The sequence below is a fragment of the Astatotilapia calliptera genome, chromosome 8, assembly GCF_900246225.1.
Source record: "Astatotilapia calliptera chromosome 8, fAstCal1.2, whole genome shotgun sequence".
NCBI lineage: Eukaryota > Metazoa > Chordata > Actinopteri > Cichliformes > Cichlidae > Astatotilapia > Astatotilapia calliptera.
In genome coordinates, this window is record NC_039309.1 from 12,839,728 (window position 1) to 12,867,445 (window position 27,718).

Here is a 27,718-nt window from a genome sequence, read left to right on the forward strand (position 1 = left end):
GGTTAAGGGTCTCCATGCTGTTCTGACTCTCTTTGAAGAGACATAATGTGTAACTCATGTAAAATTGTTTGAAAAGGAAAAGGCAAATGTGTTTGTAACGGAGCGGAAAGGCTGATTTTATTTCCAAGATGTTTTGTGTTTTTAAAAGGAAGGAAACCTTTCTCAAAACGGGCAGAGCAGTGGAGCCGCCAAGGGAAAGCACATAATTTAAACTGTAAGATTAAAAATATAATTTATTATATTTAAATAGTTAAAAATGTAAAATGAATTAAAACAACCTTGGCCAAGGGATAACACAATAAAAATCAATAAAACACAACATTAAAAGTCCAGTGGGATCCACCACGGCATAAAAGTCACAAAAAACTAAGAAATCCAGCGTAGTAGTAAAAGAGGGAAACCCAGTGGAGTCCTCGCCTTCCTCCCCGCATTCCACGTCCCGGTGCACTGAAGGAAGAGAGGGAGCGGCAGTCACTATTCCTTTCGACAGTTTTACTTTATAAAAAGGGATAAGTCAAAGACTTACCCCGGGTGGGCAGAGCTCTCAACTCCGCCCGCCGCTTCTTTAAAACTGCAATCGGCACCAGCTGTCTCACTGCTTCTGCTCTCCCGCAGTGCACAAGCTGGCTCTTGTCGTTATTGCCGTCTGACTGCTCGCTGCGCGTCCCTAGTCGCTCGTGGTGGCGCGTCCCCAGTCGCTGGTCATGTCCCCTCTCGAACGCCAACTCCAACCCTCTTATGTGTCATTGAGCACTCTGTAAATTACCTTGCCTTCCCTCTCAGGTGTGTCCAATTAGTAAAGACGGGGGAAAGGGCGGAGTCTCTCCAGGACAATTTGACGGTAACTAAAACATGCATAGTAGAAAAACTTAGATAACTTGTCCCTTTCCACCCCGTGACATGTTACTAGAAAGCTACAGAGGCTGCAAAGGTTGAATTTCATATCACCACCACAGCACTTGGTTTAATTGATTTGGTTATCCTACAGAGAAAGAGGAACTTGAAGATATTTGTAGCTTATTTTAGGTTTTAGAAATGTGCTAGATAGGATGTAGAAGTATAGTAGAGACACTGACACTGCCCTGGATGTAATATAGGCCTAAACGTGACATAAACTTAGGAGTAAACTTGTAAGAGACCCTCCCCACCTTGAGCTGTGAAAACAGGACAAAGAGAAGCTAAAGCTGAGTGGAAATTCCCCAGGGGATACCTGGGTGGGGACCTAAATGTTTGTAACTGGATAACTTTGGCTTGAAAGGGAGATGGACTTTTATGACCCACAGGAAGTCACGTACACACAGGTACATAAACATATATACACATGCACTTACACACAGGTACGCAGGCACTCGCGTGCTCGCACGCACACAAACATACAAACACAGTGTTTAGTTTTATGGCACATCGTATAGAATGGGGGTCACTTCTATGTCATCTTGTTTTCTTTGTTGTCCTGAGGTTTTAATCCTGTTTGATGTTTATTACGAGGTTTGGAGCAGTAGCTTCTAACTGCAATTTAACACTTCATTATAGAATTATTAAAATAAATTGTTGCATTGTTTCCCAGATATCTGGTGAACTTGGGTGTTTACACAAAAGCTGAATTCTTTACAAAGGACCTGTTACAAAGAATTAGAGAATTGCAAATTGTCTCTGTTTATTGCAAGAAATCAAATCAAACAAAATATTGTAACTGTTCTAAATAGAAGCAGCTTTCACCCTTTACTCTATAGTAAATGGCTTTTTGTTATTCTTAAAAATAATTATACTTCTTTATTGAACACCACCATAAGAAGTCACACACAATTTCTGGTGATGTCAATAAGAAATATAACTGCATCTTTAAATGTTCCATAATTATGATGAACCACATTTTTGGTACAGTGACCACAAATCAAAATGAGACCCAAACAGTTTCAGTCCACTGTTTGGCTATTTCAGAGGGTAAAGGCCCCAAACCAAAAATTGCAGTCTCTTTGCAGGTGATCCCACCTCTTGTTGATAGAAATCAGCTGCAGCAGCACCAGTGGGCAGAAGAACCTTAGGAATTTTTACATGCACCCCCTTTAGTCAGTTCATTTGGTATTCCATTTCCTGCAGGACACGAACGATTGTTTAAAGGGGTTACAACTGCATGAGTTAAAATTTACTTACAATTTACTAAATCTAAAAAAAATTTCACTGGTGGTTTTGTTTTATTCACCAAAAATAAGATAACATGCCAAAGATCACCCTGTAAAAAAAACTGTAGAAATGTAGAAATCACATGTCCTGACTAGTTAATCTTTGAGTATTTGCTACCTCGCTTTCGACGGTCTCATCAATAAAATATGAATCATAGAAAACACATGAGAGATGAAATAATATAATATATTAAGAACAAAATGTATTGTCCCTTGATAATCCTATTTAATCTGATCAGCATTTAGCATTTGTCAAGGAAGTTGCTGATGAATGTAAACCTTGAGTAAAAGGACCTCTAGTGGTCAATCCCTGTACAGGTAAACGCTGCATTTGTGTTAATGACCAGTAAGAGCTTTAAATTTGTTTTTAAAACCAGAGCGACCCATAAAAATAGATCCAAGACTTAAAAATAAAGTATAAAATAAACTAATCAGGAAAAAAAGGAGAAGACTAAAACACTGGCTTCCAATCACCAATATTACTTAAGTGCGCACAGTGCCACGGCCACTCAGCACAGTCACATTTGAAACAACAATAATCTGTTAAAAGCTACATAAATTATAACCCACTAAGTTTTAGCAGTTACCCTGGTATAGAAAATGAAACAAACACACACCATTATTTATTGATTTATTTTTTTTATTAAGTAATGTTTTTTCAGTTGAAGCCATTTAAAGTCTATTTAATAATGCTGTGTTAGAACAGGCACTTTAAAGCTCTTTGTACTGTAAGCTTAAAACCCCACAGTATTAGAGAGAAAACCCCAGCAATCAAACGATCCCCTATGAGCAAGCACTAAGGCGACGGTGGGAAGGAAAAACTCCCTTTTAAGAGGAAGAAACCTTCAGCAGAACCAGACTCAGGGAGGGGCAGCCTTCTGCTGTGACTGGCTGGGGGCATAATTGTGATGTAATTTTATGCTAAGGAAACTGAATTTTAAGAGAAAAATGATGCAACAGCATGTGCTGTTTGTTTGTTAAGTTAGTGATTTACGATGTAGTGTATGAAAAATGGTATAAAAGTAAAAATTACAATTACAAAAATCACACATATTACTGTACCTATTATACAAATTGGACTTAAAAGTCTTCTGATTGTTTGATTCAGGGCTGAAATTCCTGTCTGGGCAAGGGAAAACACATATTGAACAATTGCTGTTAACAGATTGTTCAATAAGGTAAATGGTGCTAGACAAATATTAAGGATGTGCCTGATGGGAAAAATTGCTCCTTGGCCCACAGACACAACTAGAGCTCTAATAAAGGGATAAAAGGCTGAAAGATTTCTGTGAACTCTGGAAAGAACAGTTTCTTCATCCTCTCTTTGACGACTTCTTTGGACAATATTTTGTTCATTCTCTTCAGATCTGTTATCTGAAGAGTCAGGAAGGCCAACATTGGTGGGTGAGGTAAAAGGCACTCGAAAAATATTAAAGATGTGCCTGTTCACAAAAAATATTCTTCGGGCCACAGACACAATTGGCATTCTAATGAAGGAATAAAAACCTGAAAGGTTTGTGTAAACTCTGGAAACAATAGTTTCTTCGTCCTGTCCTTGAAGAGTTCCTTGGGCAACATTTTGTTCATTGTCTTCAGATCTGCTATCTGAAGAGTCAGGAAGGCCAACATTGAATACATCAATGCTGTAACTTTCATTGTTGGGAGACACTTCATGTCCACAGTTGTTTATGGAAACACTTGTTGTAGGAACCTCAGTTATTTCAGAGGTGGGTAAGGTAAAAGGCACTGGACCATTATTAAGGACGTGCCTGCTGACAAAATGTATTCTTCAGCCCACAGACACAGCTGGAGTAATGCTGTAAATCTCATTACTCAAAGACTCGTCACGTTCAAAATTAATTAGAGAAACATTCGTTGTAGCAACCTCAGTTGTTTCAAAAGTGGGTGAACGTTCAGTTTCACTAGTGATTAAGGCAAATATTGCTTGACCAAAATTAACGAGTTGCCTGGTGACATAAAATGTTGCTTGGCCCACAGAGTCAACTGGAGCTGTAATAACAGAAAAAAGAGCTGAAAGAGATGTTTGAAGTTGGGAAAAACTAGCTTCTTCTTGCTCTCTTTGGACACTGTCTGGTACAACATCTTCAGATCCATTAATATCGGAAGATTCAGGAATGTCACCATTGAATAAGTTAGTGCTATAACTATCACTAGCTGGAAACTCGTCATCTTCAGTGTTGTTCATATAAACACTGGTTGTAGGAGTCTCATCTGTTTTAAAGGTGGGTAAACATTCAGTTTCTCTAGTGGGTGAAGGAAATGGGGCAAATGGTGCTCGACCAATATTAAGGAGGTGCCTGGTGATAAAAGCTTCTCTAAGGCCCACAGGCACATCTGGAACTCTACAAGAGGAATAAAGATTTGGAACATTTGTTTGAACTCCAAAAGAAATAGTTTCTTCTTCCTCTGTTTGAAGACTGCCTGGGACAACATTTTGTTCATTATCTTCAGGTCCGTTATCTGAAGGATCAGGAAGGACGGCACTGAATAAGTCAGTGCTGTTGTAACTTTCAGTGGTGGGAGACTCTTCAGGTTCATAGTTGTTTGTAGAAAGACTGGTTGTAGGAGCCTGATCTGTTTCAGAGGTGTGTGCATTTTCATCAGTGTTTACAGAAACACTAGTTGTAGGAATCTCAGATGTTTCAGAGGTGTGTGCATTTTCATCTCTGGAATTAGGTATCAGTAAGAACCCATCAGGGTCCAAATAACATTCGTCAAGCACCTCAAAGCCGTCAGTATCTGAAGAATTTGTACGACTGAACACTGAGCGCCACATATTTGTAAACAGAGGAGATAGGGTTCAGTAGAGATAAACTATATGCTCTAACCTTTAGACGATTGCTAGAAGACTATAGAATCAGCGTTAATTTTGTTAAAATGTGTTTTCAACACTAGGTGTAGTAGAGTGCCTTACCTTGGGGGTAAATATGAGCTCGCGTTCTAAGGCGCGAGCTCATATTTATAGCCTCACAGCAGTGTGACGTTAAGGCACACGTGCCGTGACGTCACAGTACGCTTACTCTTTTTTTTTTTTTTTTTTTTCTAAATGACATCAGAAACAGCAGTATGCGACATTACGTGATGGCAGAGCTTCAGTTCATCCTTTGTCATTTTTTTTTTTTTTTTTAATAAATAGCACAGGGGGAATGAATGAGAGAAAGAGGGGGAGAGAAAGAAAGAAAACCAAAGGGGAGAAGAGACAGTGAGAAGGGGGGGAAGAGAGAGAGAAAAAAAAAAAAAGAACTCCTGGGTCACCTGTATGGAGAAAAAAAAAACAAACAAACAAAAAAAACAAACAGAGGAGACAGCAAACAACAAAGAGTAACATAATAATAGAGAAAACAAAGCACCATCACAATAAACTAGCTAGTCATAGATATCAATATTTACTAAATAATAAACGATATTGTGCAGCACGCAAGATAGACAGCGCACAGTGTGCTTTGAGGCAGCAGCCAAGAAAGCTTTAGTCCGCGTCTGTGAATACCCATGTGTGCATACCTGTGTGGATCAGCATGCTTGCATTCCAAAGGTTTCTCCATGTAATGATCTGCTAGGGAGTGTGGGGGGGCCACAGCCCCGTCCTCCAGGGTGTGAAGCGGGTATGGAGGAGATCAAAACTCCAGACATCCAGAGGCCCCCAGAACACAAGAGACCATGGAAGACCAACAGAGGGGCAGCCGCGCCACTGTTCCAGTAGGAGCTGAGGAGAGTCCCAGATGAGGGCTCGCCCAGCAGCCGCGGAGCAGAAGTCAGGGGGGGTTGCAGTGACGCGCCCGTGAGCTCCGCCGGCCCCCAGCTGTGCCTGAGTGACCGAGCCCCAGGCCGAGAGGCCGGGGGCACCCCACCTCCAAAGGTGTAGCATCCAGTCGAACTGAGAAGGCCAGAACTGATGGTTGTTGAATGACCTTTATTATTCCTTGCCGTGTATCAGACAACGAACCAACGTAAGAGCTAGACAAACAAATGAAACAATTACCATATTATTCATGTACAGCATCTTAACCGCTCATTACGCTGGTCTAACCGTTATCTATTAAACTATATAATACATATTATACATTTCAGATTGCTCAAATTAAATCTTATACATTACAAACCTTGTTCCCCTGTCGACTGTAGCTAGAACCATTTGTCTTCGTACAATTTAACCATAATCTTCTCTCCCTTTTCTCCGTTAGTATTAGTTTTCCGTTTTCTTCCGTCTTTTTTGTACATCCAATTTTTACCGTTACATCATTCACTTCCGGTCACACAGGAAGTTACCAGAATAAAAGCACAAACGTTACATTACGTGAATGTGGGCCAGCTTTACACATCCGCCGCTACACTCCCACCAAATTATTTGCTGTCACAAACAAATAAAACACAAATAATTTCTAAACAGGTAACTTAACAATGATAATACCTTTGTATATGCAACAACAAATTCTCATCGCATTTTAACTGCTTAGTGCATCTTGTTTTTCACAACTTTCCAGCAGTAGAACCAACTTATGAACTGGGCGTTCCACTGTAGACATCTTATGCAAACGTTCACCCTTTTTACTAAGGTTTCTGTCTGCAAAGGTTACTTTGACCTTTCTCACAAGTCCATCTTCGTCTGTTATGGTGTCCACAACCCTACCAAGTCTCCATTGGGATCGTGGCAGTATTTCTTCCTTGTCCATCACTATGTCACCTACTTGCATATTCCTTTTAACAACATGCCATCTCTGCCGGACCCTGATGTTGTGCAGATATTCTCCCTTCCATCTGCTCCAAAATTGCTCCGTTAGGTATTGCACCTGACGCCATTGCTTCCGGGCGTACAGATCCTCTTTAACAAACTGTCCTGGAGGAGGCAAGGCTGTTGTGGTCTTCATAGTTAGGAGATGATTTGGAGTTATTGGTTTCAAACTGTTTGGATCATTGAGATTGTCTGTCGTCAATGGGCGGCTGTTTACTATTGCAGCTGCTTCATAGAGAAAGGTTCTGAGCGATGAATCGGTGAGTCGTCTCTTTGCGAGAGCGAGTGTGGCGTTGAGGACGTTTCTCACAGTCCGAATTTGTCGTTCCCATACTCCACCTGCGTGGCTAGCATGGGGTGTGTTAAACACGAATTCACATTGTTTCTCAGATAGAAAGATTGTCAGTTTTTCAGTGTCTATTTCATTCAGTGCTGCACACAGTTCATTTTTGGCACCTACAAAGTTAGTACCTCGATCACATTTTATTTGTCTGACAGAGCCTCTCAGAGCTATAAAGCACCTTAGTCCATTAATGAAAGCGTCCGTAGTCAGGTCTTCTAACATTTCTACGTGTACTGCTCGTAAATAGAAACAAGTGAAAAGGAGAGCGTACCTTTTGTTTTCTTTTCTTGCTTGTTTGGTTAGGAACGGGCCGAAAACATCCATACCACAGTATGTGAAAGGCGGAGAATGCTCGACTCTTTCTGTGGGGAGATCTTTCATTTTTTGTCCTTCCACAGCTCTCCTTAGTCTCCGACATGTCACACACTGACGGATGTAGTCTGATACTGTTTGACTTAGCTTGGGAATCCAATAACCGCTGGACCGTATTTCGTTCATTGTGAAGCTCTTTCCTTGATGATTTATTCTTTCGTGACAGTGAGCGATTATGAGTTTTGTAGTATGATGGTCTCTTGGAATGACAGTTGGATGTTTGAATGTGTTAGGAAGCGATGAGTGTTGTAGCCTTCCTCCCACCTTGAGCACATTGTCTTCGTCCAAGAAAGGATCCAACTTGTAAATTTTGTTGCTCTCATGTAGTGCCTTTCCTTTGCTTAATGTCTTTATCTCATCTGAAAATGTTAGTCCTTGTAGGTTTTTGATAATCACCATTTCAGCGTTTTGTCTTTCAGTTACAGTGCTGAGTGACTTTGATTTGTCTCTGAGTAGGAAACGTTTGAGACGTGCTATGGCACTGACAGCGTGACCAGGATGAGAACCTTGTGAGACGGTCACAGAGACTTCTGTGTTCTGTAGTTTGGCTGTTGAGTGTTTGCACGTTTCTCACCTCTGGATCTCCCACCAAAAGTTCAATAGACTCTTTAGTTGGAAGGTTTAACTTCTTTTCCCATAAGAACTGAGGGCCTGTGAGCCAGTTTGATGATAGCAGTTCCGCTACTGATGTGCTCCTTGATGTTATGTCAGCGGGGTTTTCACTCGTCGGTACATAGAACCATTGCTGTGGTGTAGTATTGTTTTGTGTCTCGCCTTCAGGTCCATTATCATCAATCTCTTTGGCATCACCCCTTTGTATAATGTCATTCATGTATGTGACATAGTCTCTTTTGTATTTTTCATCACGCATTGGTTTACATGTGAGCTGATTGAGTCTGCTCTCGGCGAGTTGTCTGTTATCTGGCATTTGTAGCCTTTCTTTAAATGGCAATGGCATTTCATAATGTCCCTTTTCTGCTTGTGTTATGCCTTGTTCAAGTTTCTCAAGAAACCTAAGGTCGTCTTGAGACACCGTCTTTTCGTTTATTTCGTTTTCTTTAAAGTCCCTTTCTAGTGCACGTATTGCATCTGCGGGAGTACATGGAGGCATTTCTTTAACAGTTATTCTGTGACAGAGACTCCTTGTTGTCTCTGATGCACTGCATGGCACTGAGTTGCCAACTATGCTCCATCCTAAATCAGTTTGGATGGCATATGGCTCATTGTCTTTACCTAAGAGTACTTGTCTAGGCGCCAGAGCTTGGGGACAAGTATAACCTATCAGGAGACTCACCTCACAACTGAGGAGCGGTGGGATCTCATCTACAATGGACGACAAATGACTCCACAGTTTTGCCGTGTCACATGTTGGTATGTGTTCTCTATTTGCAGGTATGTAGTCCTTTGTGTAAGCAGTTGGGAGCCTTAGCACAGTTGCTGAATTGTAACCTCTCACTAGAAGATCACACACCTTTCCGCTGCTTACTACTGCATTTTTACCCATCATTGTGGTAAGTCTGAGTTTCACAGGGCACACATTTGCTTGCAGTTTCTGTGTTACATCCTGATCTATAAAAACAGTGTCGCTCTGCGTGTCTAATAGCGCATAGACTAGTTTTTCCCTTTGTGGATTAGCAGCCGTTGAGACCCATACTGGGACTATCATGGAGGTGCTGACTGTGTGTTCTGCTCTAGCGACATTTAACGCCATGGCTGTTGCACTTTCAGGTGAGTTCCCTTGTGTTGCGATGTCTATACTCACTTGAGCTTGCTTTTCTCTTTGCAGACTAATGCTGTAGTTCTCATCGTGAAGACAGGTCGGGTGTCTCTTAGAGCAGGTTTCACAAGTGAGGCGCCGTTTGCAGTCCTTAGCACTATGACCTTGCTTTAAACAACCATAACAATGTTTATTGTCCTTTACATGTTTCTTTTTCATTTCCAGGGTCATTTGCAGAAAGTTTGGGCACTTTATAAGTGGATGCGACTCTTGGCACAGTGTGCATGAAGAACTGTTGTATATTTTAGTCTTTGCATCTCGTTCAGTTGTGTTAATGTTGAATACACTTGCCTTGTTTCTTTTGACTTCTCTTGTGTTTCTTTTGTCATCATTTATTTCCGTGGAGCGAAGTGCATGTATGGAAGTGACTGGGTTGCATGCTACTTCTGCTTCAAGTGAGAGAAAGGAGGCAAATTCACTGACGCTGGGGAATTCACCACCGTCCATGAGTGTCTTTGTTACATGCCTGTTCCATCTTGTGTTTATCCAGTCTGGCAATTTATGCAACAGTTTCTGATTTTCTTCACAGTCATTGAGTATTTGCAGTCCTTTCACGTGAGGCATAGCAAGTGTGCATGCATTCACAAAATCAGCAAAGTTCCTTAGCCCATCAGCATCTCTCGACTGTATTTTAGGCCAACTAGATAACTTCTCTCTAAATGCCCTTTGTAGCACGAAAGGCTGGCCATACCTTTGGTTTAACTTTGCCCAAGCATCGTTATACGCTTCTTCATCATTTCTGAAGAAAGTCCCTTCAAGGCACTTGCGAGCTGAGCCAGTTACATACCTTTTCAGATAGTACAGTTTATCTGCTGCTGACATGCCAGTTTGTTCAATAAGTGACATGAAAGTGGATTTCCATTCAATAAATTTTATTGGCTCACCACTAAACATCGTTGGTTCTGGCGTGGGGAGTCTATTTATTCTTATGCTGTCTTGTACCGCCTGTGCAAGCTGGCTGACACTAGGAGGGGTTGTTGGCGCCGGTATGGAGTATGATGGTACAGTGTGTTTGGGTGTGTGCTCTGGGTTCACCTTTTCCATCTTAACTGAATATGCATCATCAAGTTGCGACAACTCTCTGTTGTAGGCGTCCAACCTGGCGCGAGCGGCTTCCACCTCCCTTTCGGCTTTCAGGCGTTCCAACTCTGATGTTTGAACTGCCATTTGTTTCTTATGCTCCTCTTCTAGAGCCTTTATCTTTTCCTTCTGTCTTTGTTCCTCTTGTACAATCTTGTACTCTGCCTCCTTTGCTGCTAGTTCTGCTGCTGCCTCTGCTCGTTTTGAAGCAAGATGTGAGGCTGAAGACAGTTGGCTACGTTTCGATGCTGCAGTTGAACCATAGATGGATTGGGCATAATCATGTTCTAATAGTCTGCGTAGACGTTTTCTTTCATATTCTCCATCAAAATCTCCATCTACACCGCTTATTCTTTCCAGGATGACTTTCACGATGTCATGAGTAACTGCTTCACATGCATCGGTTTTTCTTCGTATGTCCGATGAAGGTGCAATGTGACTTCTCATTTCAGTGTACAGCTTTAGCAGTTCATCTTTTCTTTGCTCTACATCATCTGCAAGATCTGCCATTTCTTTCTCTGAAATGTCCAACTTTAATCTTTCTCTTGTTTCTCGCACTCGTATTTTCCATTGTTCATAAAGAGTTAATAGTCTTTTTTCTTTTTTACTTCTCTCTTCTTTCTGATAAGTTAGCATTTTTTCGGTTGGCACCTTGGCTCTTTCTGAACGTCTTGGAATCGCGGAGTCACTTTGAGCTTTATCTTGTGGCTCATTTAATATTTGTTCTTTGTTTGCAAACTGTTCATTAATGTCTTCTTCTAAATCCTCCATTTTAACTTTATTTTCCTTAAGCCTTTCACCGTTTTATTCTCTGACCTGCTTCTGCCATCTGCTGGACGTTGTGGGAATTGCCGTTAAACCTTGAGCCCTCGTGGTGTAGCAAAATGGCGGCGGTCAAGCTCTTACTGTAGCATCCAGTCGAACTGAGAAGGCCAGAACTGATGGTTGTTGAATGACCTTTATTATTCCTTGCCGTGAATCAGACAACGAACCAACGTAAGAGCTAGACAAACAAATGAAACAATTACCATATTATTCATGTACAGCATCTTAACCGCTCATTACGCTGGTCTAACCGTTATCTATTAAACTATATAATACATATTATACATTTCAGATTGCTCAAATTAAATCTTATACATTACAAACCTTGTTCCCCTGTCGACTGTAGCTAGAACCATTTGTCTTCGTACAATTTAACCATAATCTTCTCTCCCTTTTCTCCGTTAGTATTAGTTTTCCGTTTTCTTCCGTCTTTTTTGTACATCCAATTTTTACCGTTACATCATTCACTTCCGGTCACACAGGAAGTTACCAGAATAAAAGCACAAACGTTACATTACGTGAATGTGGGCCAGCTTTACACATCCGCCGCTACAAAAGGGCTTACTCTTTGAAATTCATTCGGTCACAAAACGTCTTGAACCTTCACCTCCCTGAACGTTAGTATTAACCATTAAGCTAACCTTAATATTAACCTGCTGTTCTCGAGGAATGGCAACCCAGACAGGAAAAAACCCGGGGTGCTTCCGCCCTTGGGATTACGCCCCCGCTGTCTCACCGTCGATTAACAAACAACACACTCCCCTTTTTTAATTATTTACTTTTTGTGTTCAAGTTTTACGGCTTGCTCTCACGTAGAAAGCTCTGTTAACGTGGAATGAAATTATACTGGTCGGAGGTATTAAAGGTAACTTCTTAGTGTTTTTATTCAGAAATGTAAGATTGTGGGAAGCCGAGTTAGCTTAAAGCACATTGGCTACTAGCATATTAGCTAAATAAATAACGGAGGCTTGTATTTTTGTATATATTTCTATGGTGCTGTAAGCCAGTGTTAATTGACTTGTTTAGCTAAATAAATAACGGAGGACTTAACGGCAGTGATTTTGTCGCTATATCTAGCGAGTTTTCAGACGCCTTAATTGACTTTTTTTTTTTTCTAAAAAGCGACTAGCGACAAATCTGGTGACTTTTTTCTGGTGTTATTACGAGTTTTTGACGTGGAAGCACGTATCGCTCTTACAAGCAGCGGGAGCTGCCGTGGGCACCTCGCCCGTGCCAAAGCACTCACAAATTTGCGTGTCATCCTTGCGCAGGGGCCATGCTAATCTTCTCTGTATCGTATCCAATTTAGCGTACGCGCTTGCCGAAGCCAAAGCACTCACAGGCGGCCGTCCTAATGGAGCAGTTGCCCCCAGCTGCTGTCAGAGCAGGAGCTTTTTACACCTACGGGTCCAAACTGCAAATGAATTGCGCATGAGCGAAACCGCTGCTCCCGCTCTGACTATAACGCAGGTCGGGAGAAGCGGTAGAAGTATATTGTTCTTTGTTTAAAATAAATCAATGCACTAAAATACACCATTCCAAACATTGCTAACTTAGAAATCAGATGTCCTTGCAGAGCCTTAACTCTATCTTCTACATCCAATTTCGACTGAAGCTGTCTGGTGATGCTTGCTATGTCCATTTTTGATTAATGTAGTTTGTTAACAACATTATGGATAAAAATGTTCGTCTTTTACTCTTGCTTTTTTGTGGATCCCAAGGTTTAAAACTCTGTAAAAGACACACACAGACACATAAACAAAAAAGTAACTCTGCCAGAGTGCCTATTTCGGGTCAGTTTTCCAGGTCACAAGTCCGGATAAAGGAGGAGGGTTGGGATTGTGACATTAACAAAAACAATAATTGCTAAAAGAAATCAAATTTGTGGTTCTAAATATATACTAAATGCTTTCAGGGTGTTTCTATTGACTTTATGTCTCTTTCACGATGTTATTTCTCTCTCCTACAGGGTCCTTTATAATTACATGACCAATTATGCAAATTAGGCAATGACGTCATCTAGCGACTTTGTCCTCCAGCTTCACTGTTTATATTATGCTAACATAGCTGTGTCGCGTAGCGCGTCATTATATACCAGCTAGCCAAACTTCAGTAACCCTACAAACTTCACTGCTGTTTACTTTCCTGTCTTCATTTATTTGGGAAGTAATAGCAAAGCTGTACGTCTTAATTTGTTTCAGAAATCCCTCAGTCAGAACATGCTATATTATGTTTAGGTGGAAACTAGCGAGCTTACTTGCTGCTAACTTCTAACTCTGTTAAATTTCGTAAATTCTGTTTTCATGGATGCCTGGATATTAAATGTAATTGTTACATCTGGTAGAGCAACCACACTGATCATTTTATTACAGATGAAAGAATTTAGACAGTTTTTCAACTCTCGGTAATGCTGCAGTGAAGAAAATAATATATCGCGATATATATTGTTACCGCACATGCTTCAAAGTATACCATGATATGGATTTTAGGCCATATCGCCCAGCCCTACCTCCAAGACATCACTTTGACCGTAAATCTGAAACTGCAAAGACCGCACACACATTCTGTAAAGGATGCCTTCATCTGCCTCATTTGCAAATGTTACAGCAAGTTCAAAAGTTTGTCTTTAGTTAAATTTCTTAGTTTACAGTTGAAGTAACTAATATATTTTTCTTCTTCTTTTATTTTTTCAACCTTCTAGCTCTTATGGAGAAGCCCAGTTTTCCACATGTTGCAAGTCTCTAGTCGGATGCTGATGTTGGATGTGTGGAGCAGTGTGGCTGCTAACTGCAGATCATGGTTTTAAATGCAGAGAAGAATTTGATTGTAAGGTACACGAGGTTAAGGGTCTCCATGCTGTTCTGACTCTCTTTGAAGAGACATAATGTGTAACTCATGTAAAATTGTTTGAAAAGGAAAAGGCAAATGTGTTTGTAACGGAGCGGAAAGGCTGATTTTATTTCCAAGATGTTTTGTGTTTTTAAAAGGAAGGAAACCTTTCTCAAAACGGGCAGAGCAGTGGAGCCGCCAAGGGAAAGCACATAATTTAAACTGTAAGATTAAAAATATAATTTATTATATTTAAATAGTTAAAAATGTAAAATGAATTAAAACAACCTTGGCCAAGGGATAACACAATAAAAATCAATAAAACACAACATTAAAAGTCCAGTGGGATCCACCACGGCATAAAAGTCACAAAAAACTAAGAAATCCAGCGTAGTAGTAAAAGAGGGAAACCCAGTGGAGTCCTCGCCTTCCTCCCCGCATTCCACGTCCCGGTGCACTGAAGGAAGAGAGGGAGCGGCAGTCACTATTCCTTTCGACAGTTTTACTTTATAAAAAGGGATAAGTCAAAGACTTACCCCGGGTGGGCAGAGCTCTCAACTCCGCCCGCCGCTTCTTTAAAACTGCAATCGGCACCAGCTGTCTCACTGCTTCTGCTCTCCCGCAGTGCACAAGCTGGCTCTTGTCGTTATTGCCGTCTGACTGCTCGCTGCGCGTCCCTAGTCGCTCGTGGTGGCGCGTCCCCAGTCGCTGGTCATGTCCCCTCTCGAACGCCAACTCCAACCCTCTTATGTGTCATTGAGCACTCTGTAAATTACCTTGCCTTCCCTCTCAGGTGTGTCCAATTAGTAAAGACGGGGGAAAGGGCGGAGTCTCTCCAGGACAATTTGACGGTAACTAAAACATGCATAGTAGAAAAACTTAGATAACTTGTCCCTTTCCACCCCGTGACATGTTACTAGAAAGCTACAGAGGCTGCAAAGGTTGAATTTCATATCACCACCACAGCACTTGGTTTAATTGATTTGGTTATCCTACAGAGAAAGAGGAACTTGAAGATATTTGTAGCTTATTTTAGGTTTTAGAAATGTGCTAGATAGGATGTAGAAGTATAGTAGAGACACTGACACTGCCCTGGATGTAATATAGGCCTAAACGTGACATAAACTTAGGAGTAAACTTGTAAGAGACCCTCCCCACCTTGAGCTGTGAAAACAGGACAAAGAGAAGCTAAAGCTGAGTGGAAATTCCCCAGGGGATACCTGGGTGGGGACCTAAATGTTTGTAACTGGATAACTTTGGCTTGAAAGGGAGATGGACTTTTATGACCCACAGGAAGTCACGTACACACAGGTACATAAACATATATACACATGCACTTACACACAGGTACGCAGGCACTCGCGTGCTCGCACGCACACAAACATACAAACACAGTGTTTAGTTTTATGGCACATCGTATAGAATGGGGGTCACTTCTATGTCATCTTGTTTTCTTTGTTGTCCTGAGGTTTTAATCCTGTTTGATGTTTATTACGAGGTTTGGAGCAGTAGCTTCTAACTGCAATTTAACACTTCATTATAGAATTATTAAAATTAATTGTTGCATTGTTTCCCAGATATCTGGTGAACTTGGGTGTTTACACAAAAGCTGAATTCTTTACAAAGGACCTGTTACAAAGAATTAGAGAATTGCAAATTGTCTCTGTTTATTGCAAGAAATCAAATCAAACAAAATATTGTAACTGTTCTAAATAGAAGCAGCTTTCACCCTTTACTCTATAGTAAATGGCTTTTTGTTATTCTTAAAAATAATTATACTTCTTTATTGAACACCACCATAAGAAGTCACACACAATTTCTGGTGATGTCAATAAGAAATATAACTGCATCTTTAAATGTTCCATAATTATGATGAACCACATTTTTGGTACAGTGACCACAAATCAAAATGAGACCCAAACAGTTTCAGTCCACTGTTTGGCTTCTTCAGAGGGTAAAGGCCCCAAACCAAAAATTGCAGTCTCTTTGCAGGTGATCCCACCTCTTGTTGATAGAAATCAGCTGCAGCAGCACCAGTGGGCAGAAGAACCTTAGGAATTTTTACATGCACCCCCTTTAGTCAGTTCATTTGGTATTCCATTTCCTGCAGGACACGAACGATTGTTTAAAGGGGTTACAACTGCATGAGTTAAAATTTACTTACAATTTACTAAATCTAAAACAATTTTCACTGGTGGTTTTGTTTTATTCACCAAAAATAAGATAACATGCCAAAGACCACCGTGTAAAAAAAACAACAAAACAAAACTGTAGAAATGTAGAAATCACGTCCTGACTAGTTAATCTTTGAGTATTTGCTACCTCGCTTTCCACGGTCTCATCAATAAAATATGAATCATAGAAAAGACATGATAGATGAAATAATATGATATTAAGAACAAAATGTATTGTCCCTTGATGATCCTATTTAATCTGATCAGCATTTAGCATTTGACAAGGAAGTTGCTGATGAATGTAAACCTTGAGTAAAAGGACCTCTAGTGGTCAATCCCTGTACAGGTAAACGCTGCATTTGTGTTAATGACCAGTAAGAGCTTTAAATTTGTTTTTAAAACCAGAGCGACCCATAAAAATAGATCCAAGACTTAAAAATAAAGTATAAAATAAACTAATCAGGAAAAAAAGGAGAAGACTAAAACACTGGCTTCCAATCACCAATATCACTTAAGTGCGCACAGTGCCACGGCCACTCAGCACAGTCACATTTGAAACAACAATAATCTGTTAAAAGCTACATAAATTATAACCCACTAAGTTTTAGCACTTACCCTGGTATAGAAAATGAAACAAACACACACCATTATTTATTGATTAATTTTTTTTATTAAGTAATGTTTTTTCAGTTGAAGCCATTTAAAGTCTATTTAATAATGCTGTGTTAGAACAGGCACTTTAAAGCTCTTTGTACTGTAAGGTTAAAACCCCACAGTATTAGAGAGAAAACCCCAGCAATCAAACGATCCCCTATGAGCAAGCACTAAGGCGACGGTGGGAAGGAAAAACTCCCTTTTAAGAGGAAGAAACCTTCAGCAGAACCAGACTCAGGGAGGGGCAGCCTTCTGCTGTGACTGGCTGGGGGCATAATTGTGATGTAATTTTATGCTAAGGAAACTGAATTTTAAGAGAAAAATGATGCAACAGCATGTGCTGTTTGTTTGTTAAGTTAGTGATTTACGATGTAGTGTATGAAAAATGGTATAAAAGTAAAAATTACAATTACAAAAATCACACATATTACTGTACCTATTATACAAATTGGACTTAAAAGTCTTCTGATTGTTTGATTCAGGGCTGAAATTCCTGTCTGGGCAAGGGAAAACACATATTGAACAATTGCTGTGAACAGATTGTTCAATAAGGTAAATGGTGCTAGACAAATATTAAGGATGTGCCTGATGGGAAAAATTGCTCCTTGGCCCACAGACACAACTAGAGCTCTAATAAAGGGATAAAAGGCTGAAAGATTTCTGTGAACTCTGGAAAGAACAGTTTCTTCATCCTCTCTTTGACGACTTCTTTTGGACAATATTTTGTTCATTCTCTTCAGATCTGTTATCTGAAGAGTCAGGAAGGCCAACATTGGTGGGTGAGGTAAAAGGCACTCGAAAATATTAAAGATGTGCCTGTTCACAAAAAATATTCTCGGGCCACAGACAGTTGTAATTTTGTCTTTGCATTCGTTAGTTGTGAATGGAATAATCCTGTTTCTTTGACTTCTCGTTTTCTTTGTCACAACCTGAAAGGCTTATTGTGTTGCAACTGCTTTGAGAAAACAATATTCTCTTCACACGTCCATGTGTCTTGTTACATGCCGAGTTCTCCTGGGCAACATTTTGTTCTTGTCTTCAGATCTGCTATCTGAAGAGTCAGGAAGGCCAACATTAATACATCAATGCTGTAACTTTCATTTCTTTGGGAGACACTTCATGTCCCACAGTTGTTATGGAAACACTTGTTGTGGAACCTCAGTTATTCAGAGGTGGGTAAGTAAAAGCACTGGACCATTATTAAGGACGTGCCTGCTGACAAAATGTATTCTTCGGCCCACAGACACAGCTGGAGCAATGCTGTAAATCTCATTACTCAAAGACTCGTCACGTTCAAAATTAATTAGAGAAACATTCGTTTGTAGCAACCTCAGTTGTTTCAAAAGTGGGTGAACGTTCAGTTTCACTAGTGATTAAGGCAAATATTGCTTGACCAAAATTAACGAGTTGCCTGGTGACATAAAATGTTGCTTGGCCCACAGAGTCAACTGGAGCTGTAATAACAGAAAAAAGAGCTGAAAGAGATGTTTGAAGTTGGGAAAAACTAGCTTCTTCTTGCTCTCTTTGGACACTGTCTGGTACAACATCTTCAGATCCATTAATATCGGAAGATTCAGGAATGTCACCATTGAATAAGTTAGTGCTATAACTATCACTAGCTGGAAACTCGTCATCTTCAGTGTTGTTCATATAAACACTGGTTGTAGGAGTCTCATCTGTTTTAAAGGTGGGTAAACATTCAGTTTCTCTAGTGGGTGAAGGAAATGGGGCAAATGGTGCTCGACCAATATTAAGGAGGTGCCTGGTGATAAAAGCTTCTCTAAGGCCCACAGGCACATCTGGAACTCTACAAGAGGAATAAAGATTTGGAACATTTGTTTGAACTCCAAAAGAAATAGTTTCTTCTTCCTCTGTTTGAAGACTGCCTGGGACAACATTTTGTTCATTATCTTCAGGTCCGTTATCTGAAGGATCAGGAAGGACGGCACTGAATAAGTCAGTGCTGTTGTAACTTTCAGTGGTGGGAGACTCTTCAGGTTCATAGTTGTTTGTAGAAAGACTGGTTGTAGGAACCTGATCTGTTCAGAGGTGTGTGCATTTTCATCAGTGTTTTACAGAAACACTAGTTGTAGGAATCTCAGATGTTTCAGAGGTGTGTGCATTTTCATCTCTGGAATTAGGTATCAGTAAGAACCCATCAGGGTCCAAATAACATTCGTCAAGCACCTCAAAGCCGTCAGTATCTGAAGAATTTGTACGACTGAACACTGAGCGCCACATATTTGTAAACAGAGGAGATAGGGTTCAGTAGAGATAAACTATATGCTCTAACCTTTAGACGATTGTTAGAAGACTATAGAATCAGCGTTAATTTTGTTAAAATGTGTTTTCAACACTAGGTGTAGTAGAGTGCCTTACCTTGGGGGTAAATATGAGCTCGCGTTCTAAGGCGCGAGCTCATATTTATAGCCTCACAGCAGTGTGACGTTAAGGCACACATGCCGTGACGTCACAGTACGCTTACTCTTTGAAATTCATTCAGTCACAAAACGTCTTGAACCTTCACCTCCCTGAACGTTAGTATTAACCATTAAGCTAACCTTAATATTAACCTGCTGTTCTCGAGGAATGGCAACCCAGACAGGAAAAAACCCGGGGTGCTTCCGCCCTTGGGATTACGCCCCCGCTGTCTCACCGTCGATTAACAAACAACACACTCCCCTTTTTTAATTATTTACTTTTTGTGTTCAAGTTTTACGGCTTGCTCTCACATAGAAAGCTCTGTTAACGTGGAATGAAATTATACTGGTCGGAGGTATTAAAGGTAACTTCTTAGTGTTTTTATTCAGAAATGTAAGATTGTGGGAAGCCGAGTTAGCTTAAAGCACATTGGCTACTAGCATATTAGCTAAATAAATAACGGAAGCTTGTATTTTTGTATATATTTCTATGGTGCTGTAAGCCAGTGTTAATTGACTTGTTTAGCTAAATAAATAACGGAGGACTTAACGACAGTGATTTTGTCGCTATATCTAGCGAGTTTTCAGACGCCTTAATTGACTTTTTTTTTTTTTTCTAAAAAGCAACTAGCGACAAATCTGGTGACTTTTTTCTGGTGTTATTACGAGTTTTTGACGTGGAAGCACGTATCGCTCTTACAAGCAGCGGGAGCTGCCGTGGGCACCTCGCCCGTGCCAAAGCACTCACAGGCGGCCGTCCTAATGCAGCAGTTGCCCCCAGCTGCTGTCAGAGCAGGAGCTTTTTACACCTACGGGTCCAAACTGCAAAAGAATTGCGCATGAGCGAAACCGCTGCTCCCGCTCTGACTATAACGCAGGTCGGGAGAAGCGGTAGAAGTATATTGTTCTTTGTTTAAAATAAATCAATGCACTAAAATACACCATTCCAAACATTGCTAACTTAGAAATCGGATGTCCTTGCAGAGCCTTAACTCTATCTTCTACATCCAATTTTGACTGAAGCTGTCTGGTGATGCTTGCTATGTCCATTTTTGATTAATGTAGTTTGTTAACAACATTATGTTTAAAAAGTGTTCGTCTTTTACTCTTGCTTTTTTGTGGATCCCAAGGTTTAAAACTCTGTAAAAGACACACACAGACACATAAACAAAAAAGTAACTCTGCCAGAGTGTCTATTTCGGGTCAGTTTTCCAGGTCACAAGTCTGGATAAAGGAGGGGGGTTGGGATTGTGACATTAACAAAAACAATAATTGCTAAAAGAAATCAAATTTGTGGTTCTAAATATATACTAAATGCTTTCAGGGTGTTTCTATTGACTTTATGTCTCTTTCGCGATGTTATTTCTCTCTCCTACAGGGTCCTTTATAATTAATTATAAAGTCATCACTATGGCAGTGATGACTTTTCCCAGGAGAAGCTGGGACCCTGTTTACTAGAAGGTTTTAAAATTTCTGTACTTTTAGGTGACAGGAGACATGTGGCCTGGTCAAAACACAGAGAGCTGCACTCTAAAAGATCTTTAAACATAGTAAACATACCTTGTGTGCCACAGACTGCTCCCAAACACGAGGGGACAAGTAATACCTCTAAAACACTTAAGTTGGCTTTATTAAACATTAGATCTCTAGCTGGGAAAACATTTTTAATTAATGATTTAATCACTGAGCACAGCCTTGATTTTATGTTTTTAACTGAAACTTGGTTGGACCAAAGTAACAGTGGAGCTGTTCTCATCGAGACGACCCCTCCTAACTACAGTTTTATCAGTGAGGTCAGGGCGAGCAGGAGAGGAGGGGGGGTCGCTGTCTTATTTAATGAATCATTTCAATGTAAGCAGCTATCTCCTGGAAGTTTTCAGTCTTTTGAATATGTGGCTTTACAGCTGAAGGCCCCATCCAAAGTTGTGTTTCTTAATGTTTACAGGCCTCCCAAATACTGCACAGACTTTTTTAATGACCTCAGTGAACTGCTGTCTGTGATCTGTGTTGATTTTGACTGTGTAATTATTGCTGGGGATTTTAACATTCATGTGGACAACCCTCAGGACAAAGGGACTAAAGACCTGAGTAACACTCTGGGCAACTTTGGGCTGACTCAGCATGTAACAGAGGCCACACATAATAGAGGACACACTCTTGACCTACTGATCTCCAAAGGCCTGAGCATTTCAAAGGTTACTGTGTCTGATGTGGGCCTGTCTGATCATTACTGTGTTTTCTTTGAAAGTAAAATCTCAGCTCACACAAATATATCAACAACAGTGATCACAAAACGGTGTATAACTGAACACAGTAGTGCAATTTTTAACCAGGTCTTCCCATTAACACCTGACCTGTCCAGAGGGTCAGTCAATGAGCTCGTCAATAGCTTTAATGCAAAAATGTTAAATGTAATGGACACTATTGCTCCCATTAAGGTGAAGGTTATCTCTGGAAGGAAAAAGTCTCCATGGAGAAACTCCACACTGGTGAAAAAAGAAAAAAGAGAGTGTAGGAAAGCTGAGCGCAGATGGAGAAAAATAAACCTCCAGGTTCATTATGACATTTATAAAGAGAAACTTCACAATTATAATTTACAACTGAGGAATGCAAGGAGGTCCTACTTCTCTGACATCATCACTAAAAACAGCCATAATGCTCGGGTCTTATTTTCTACAGTTGACAGGCTAACAAACCCTCCTGTGTCAGTGGCAGCTGAACTTCATTCGACCATGGCCTGCAATGACTTTGCCAAATTCTTCACTGAAAAAATCCAAAAAATTAGACAAGCAATTGGTACATCAACAGCAGATCCAGGATATGTACTGTGTCCACCAAAAAACTGTTTTAACACCATGAAACAGTTTCAACCTATTAACAGCAAAGACCTGGAGGACATCTTAGGTAAACTGAACTCCTCCTCCTGCTGTTTAGATGTCCTGCCAACAAGTTTTTTCAAAAAGGTCTCAAAGACTTTAGAGTCAGACCTGTTACAGATCGTCAACTTTTCTTTATTATCAGGTGTGTTTCCAGAATCACTAAAAACTGCTGTAATCAAACCTATACTGAAAAAGGACAATCTTGACAAGACACAAATGAACAACTACAGGCCGATCTCAAATCTCCCGTTTTTAAGTAAGATCATTGAAAAAGCAGTTTCTCAACAGCTCAGTTACTTCTTAAAACAGAATAACTGCTACGATGCCTTCCAGTCAGGTTTTAGACAGAACCACAGCACTGAAACCGCTCTGACCAAAGTGTTTAATGACATATGTCTGAATACAGACAGTGGAAAAATGTCAGTCCTAGTTTTACTGGATCTCAGTGCAGCATTTGATACAGTTGACCACAACATATTACTCAAACGACTGGAGAACTGGACAGGTCTTTCAGGAACTGTACTAAACTGGTTCAAAACATACTTAGAAAACAGGAAATACTTTGTATCAATAGGTGTTAGATTTGTATTGTTGATTGTCATTTATGCTTAGAAATATTTACTCATATATGCTTAGAAGTGTATATAATCATTGGTGGATTGAAAGGATGTTTCATCCTAAAGTAACAGCTCTGTGTGTTAGGGAGTGCATCCGTTCTTCTAGAGTGTCCTTGGTATAAATCACATACTCCCTAGGAGAGTTTCTCTTTTCTTGTTGATTTATGGTATAGCAAGCACACGTATATCTGTTTAAGTATAAGAGCCTTTTGTTAGATGGACTTAGACGTCCTGGCACTAGCCTTGGGGAGTCTTCACAGGGTCACATCTTGACCTCACACAGATTTCTCTCACACACACACACACACACACACACACACACACACACACACACACACACACACACACACAGGCAAGGTACTCTTTGTGTGTATGTAGACGTCATATGTTAATGAACCTATGCATATTCATGTAACCACAATAAAAGGAGTGCTATGGGGAGCCTGGCTGAGAGTCTCTGACGGAGGTCAAGTGGTGGGACGACACTTGGCTCCAGCCAGACACCTCCCTCATGCATGAGTAAACCAGCCTGCTTGTGTCTTGCTTTGCAGTGTAATTATATTGTCTTCAACGTTCCAGCGGATAGGTACAAGCTACAAGCCTATCATTAATTGGTCCTTCGATGCCGGAGCCCTGGGATCGCATTCACCGAGGGGGGGGGAGAGGCACGCTGAAAGACTGACGTCAGTCAGGAAGTTCCTGTGGATTCGCTGTCTGTCCTTTCTCCTCGATGAATGACGATCGGCGGGATTCGAGGCTACATTACACGCTAAGCAACACCGAGTAAGTTTAAGTCTTTGCCGCTGTGTGCAGCAAAGCACGCGGTCACTGTGTGAGGTTGCGTTGTAAGTCTTTGCCGCTGTGTGCAGCAAAGCACGCGGTCACTGTGTGAGGTTGCGTTGAAAGTCTTTATCACTGTGTGCGATAAAGCGCGTGATCACTGCTATGTAAGTCTTTGCCACTGTGTGCGGCAGAGCACGTGGTCACTGTGTGAGACTGCGTTGAGACAATAGGCCTAATTTTTGTTGGTTGTGAGTGAGGATATTTGTTGTTGTTGTTGTTGTGTGAGTGTGTGCGGAGTAGAACACGTGGTCTGCGACACCGACTGTTGTTGTTATCATGGTCTCCTAAGCAGCCAGGAGTGTGTGGAAAAGGCCAGCCCACATTAGCAGCTGTGCTCTGGTGGGTGGCTTTCCCCCCACCCCTTGCTGACACAAAATGTTAACTCTTTAGCTTGCCCTGTTCGACAACAGCCTGTGTGCCAAACCATTGAGGTGGATAGTTGTTAAAAGTAACCTACATTAAGCTTGTGGTTGCTCAAATTCAGTACAATGACATGTGAGGTGAAGTGATATAGGTAAATATTTAAACTCATGAAGTGCATAGAGGCACTTGACCTGTGTGGAAGACTGTCGTCTTATTATGAGCCATTGTTGAGATATAGAGCACATCTGTGAAAACAACTAATATGCTGCAACTACTGTGTGATGTCGCATTGCAGTTTTGTTTTTGTTTTTTGAGCTGATGAGCAAGCTACACATTATCAGATCAGGAGCTGTCTGAGAACTACTCAAAGAGAGGGGAAACAGAGAGTGTGCAGCGTTTCCATGAGCAGTTTTTCTGCACCTTGACTCGTGTGTGTGTGTGTGCGTAGCATCAGCATCATGTTTTTGTTTATTTGTTTTGTTGGATTAAAAATAATTAAATAAACTGGTGATCATGCCTATGGATCACCATGGCACATATCTCCAGCCATATGATTTATTTATGCAGATGAAAAAGTGAGTGTGAATGTGTCTGACATCACAGTGTTTTTGTGCACTGTGCAAAAGTAATTGCCTTTGATTGTGAGTGAGAGCAGTGATTTTGCAGATCACAAGCTATTGTAAAGGGGAAAAAAAAAAGTGAAAAAGAGACAAATTACATTGTAGATGAAGAAAAATAATCATAGGAAAAAGGTTTTGTGTTGATCAGCCAAAAAACAACTACAATGTCATTTTCTGCTTTAAGAAAGGATTGTTCACACAAACACGGACAGAGAGAGAGAGAGAGAGAGAGAGATGTGTGTTGATTAAGCAGTGATGATAATGAACATGTCTTAGTTTGTCACTTTCAGGTGAAAAGCAGACCTGTATCAATTTTCCACATGCAGCGGTCGGACGGAAGAAATTTATAGTTAAACATCATTGGAAACATGCAGGCCAAGTTCTGGCTGACTTATATACAGCGCAATGTGTTTCTCAACCTCACAAACTCACAAGCAAGCTCACTCCTCCCTGAAGAATGCAGCTCCAAAGCAATAACATGGCAGATAAAGAGACAGCATCAAGTCCTGAGCAAAAAGTCTCAGCAAGCAGCAGCAATGTGGACAAACAGCATCAGAGAAGAGCAAACCCATCATCCTGACTGATCGGATGAATGGCACTGTGTTTACAACAAGCTGCAACTTCACTATGCATGTGAAGAAAACTTTCGAGGAGAACTGAGGAGACTGTTGGAGTTTGACATTTGCCACCTGTGGAGTAAAATGGCAAGAAGAGACAGTGGAACACAGGACAAAGCTGAAGGAGAACTGCCGGCTGGGGACTGTTGCAAGTGGGAGAGGACAACAGAGTGAGAGTAAGTGGAAACACAGAGGAATGCTGTTATTAAATGTGGGAAATCAAAATTTGGGTTAGCAAATCTGGGGAAAAGAAAACTGACTGCTTAAGTTGGAAAATTGTGAAGGAGTCTGAAACAAATAGAAACATACAGAATCACACAAACAAGCTGAACATGAATTAACTTTACTAACAATTCCAAACACAAAATGACTCATGAAGACTCATAGCACATTAGTTAAGAAATGATCAAATAATAGCAGAGAAGTGTGTAGGAAAGGCAGCTTTAAGAACATGCTCTGCTGCATATGCAGCTCCACAGACATGCATTAGACCTGTCTAATTACACAAACCTGCAATGAAAATTAGTTTGTTATCTTTCATCAGTGTTAAAATAGTGTCAATTTAGCAGACACTTGTTATCAAATACTGAATTTATCCTAAAAAATTTGACTCTCCAAGTTGCAGGACAACAATTTAACCTTTGTGGGGAAAAAAAAAAAATCCTGGTTTGATAAATCAGTGATCAGGCAATAAATTTAGTGTTAAAATGGTAAATTGGGAGAAGCTTCCTGCTTGATTGATGCAGCAAGTAATTTACTGTATGAGGGAAATTGTCTTTTGTGATACTATTTTGAACATGCTTTCCTGTTGTCCTGTCAACTTAGTGGGTTAATGGCTGATATGCAAATTAGTTGATCGGTTTTAGATTAATGAAAGGTGACTGAATTCTAGCACGAGTGAATGAGATGTGTTTGAGTGGAAACTCTAAAACACTGAGTTTCCTGCTTTGATGTGCGAGTGAATTCTGTATCTAGATATACAACTCTGAATACGTCAGAACAAACGTCTTTTGTGAAGTGCATGACAGCATGTCACATGTTTTATGATGAAGGGAAAAAGGAAAATTGAATAAAATAGATCTGTGGCCTAAATGAGTGAAGAGCACAGACCTGGTGATTAAACTCATAAGTTAATAAGACATTAGACTGTTGTGTGTTGTGCAGCTGATGGTTGGTTTGGAGTGAATCTAGCTGATGATTCTTCTCCTGTTGTGAAGTTGATGAGGAGCTTGTGTCATGACTTAACAAGGCCTTTTTATTTTGATACTTTCACAGTGCACTGAAAGTTTGGTTTGATAATTTGTTATTTTTCATTTTTTATCTTTTGAACAGGCACTGATTTTGTTTGTTTATTTCTTTTCTTTAAGCAGATCTGCACGTCGGGAATTGAAAGTGCTATACGACCGATTGAGAAAGCCACTTATTTGGGACAATTATGTCCCAGCCTAAAAAAAAGGATTCAGCGAGCATTACAGTTCTTCATGTGGTTTGCTCACATGATTTATACCAGGACACCTGGTTGATGTTTTTCCTACTACAGGATTTTTGGGTTTATGTGCTAGGAAAACTGTGTTTACAGGTTATGAGTGGTGATGCTGTTACACTGTGTTTTGGGAAAATGTGACGTTACTTTGATGGTTGATTTTATGGTGTTTTTATGGCACCTCTGGAACCTGTTGACCTGTGTCTGACCTCCATCTGACCACAGTCAATGTGTATTGCTAATGTTTGTTTCTTTGAGAATGCTGTGGAAGATTCAGCTGAAACGGACAAGTGACATGAGTAAAACAAATAAGAGATTACGGTATTTATGGAATAGTTTATTATGGGCTCTTTGCTGGCCACTTTGAGCCCATAATAATAATATGTGAGTGGAGTGACTTTGCTTAAGAGAAGTCACCGATTACATTAATGTTAACTGAGCACATGGGATGATCCATGTTTGAGGCGAATTATGGTAATAATAGTGATTTAATGATTTGAGAAAACCTGCACATGACACTTGTCTTGCCCGTGCTGAATGCTTATTACTCTTTTGATATAATTGTTTATACGTGTGAAGTTTGATTTTATTTCCAGATCTTGTGTATGCAGGCTCCTGGTGGAGCCAGTTTTTAAGACAGGGATCCAGGTTTGGTGAGTTGACGCATGAGAGTGTCCAGGTGGGGTCCAGAATTAACATTAAACAATGTTTACTATTATTGTTGCAGTGATTTGTGTGATTAGCCGTTTATTTACAAGTATTAAACATATGCAAGTGGTGCATCCATGTTCAGATGAGGCTTTGATGGCCTATAAGTGAAGTTCACTGAACTAAAGAATGTGGTTTGATGATTGTTGACATGCTCTCCAAATAGAAGTTTTTCTGAAAT

The 27,718-nt window shown here is 40.4% G+C and overlaps 2 protein-coding genes and 1 non-coding gene across 8 annotated transcripts; all 3 read right to left on the reverse strand.

The window, feature by feature from the left end:
- Positions 1-3,009: 3,009 nt before the first annotated feature.
- On the reverse strand, positions 3,010-20,021 carry LOC113028405 (uncharacterized). Its single transcript, XM_026178649.1, has 2 exons — positions 19,111-20,021; positions 3,010-4,799 (listed from the first exon to the last, which is right to left on the reverse strand). Exons 1-2 carry the CDS (start codon positions 19,226-19,228, stop codon positions 3,973-3,975), a joined length of 945 nt encoding a protein of 314 aa, XP_026034434.1. The 5' UTR covers positions 19,229-20,021; the 3' UTR covers positions 3,010-3,972.
- LOC113028404 (uncharacterized) lies at positions 6,011-13,396 on the reverse strand. Of its 6 annotated transcripts, none has more exons than XR_003273230.1 (4): positions 11,655-11,895; positions 6,613-11,508; positions 6,305-6,447; positions 6,011-6,158 (listed from the first exon to the last, which is right to left on the reverse strand). XR_003273230.1 is itself a non-coding variant. In XM_026178647.1 (3 exons), the coding sequence occupies exons 2-3, from the start codon at positions 11,274-11,276 to the stop codon at positions 6,135-6,137; spliced, it is 1,890 nt and encodes a 629-aa protein (XP_026034432.1). In that variant the 5' UTR covers positions 11,277-11,508; positions 11,655-11,895; the 3' UTR covers positions 6,011-6,134. The 6 variants fall into 6 exon arrangements, 1 of the variants encoding a protein (XP_026034432.1); XR_003273233.1 differs by having other exon boundaries at positions 6,021-6,158; positions 11,322-11,508; XR_003273231.1 differs by lacking the exon at positions 11,655-11,895 and adding an exon at positions 12,577-13,396 and having other exon boundaries at positions 6,305-11,508.
- Positions 12,566-12,666, reverse strand: LOC113028633 (U6 spliceosomal RNA). The gene has a single exon (XR_003273255.1). It is a non-coding gene; the product is annotated as a U6 spliceosomal RNA (small nuclear RNA).
- Positions 20,022-27,718: the final 7,697 nt, after the last annotated feature.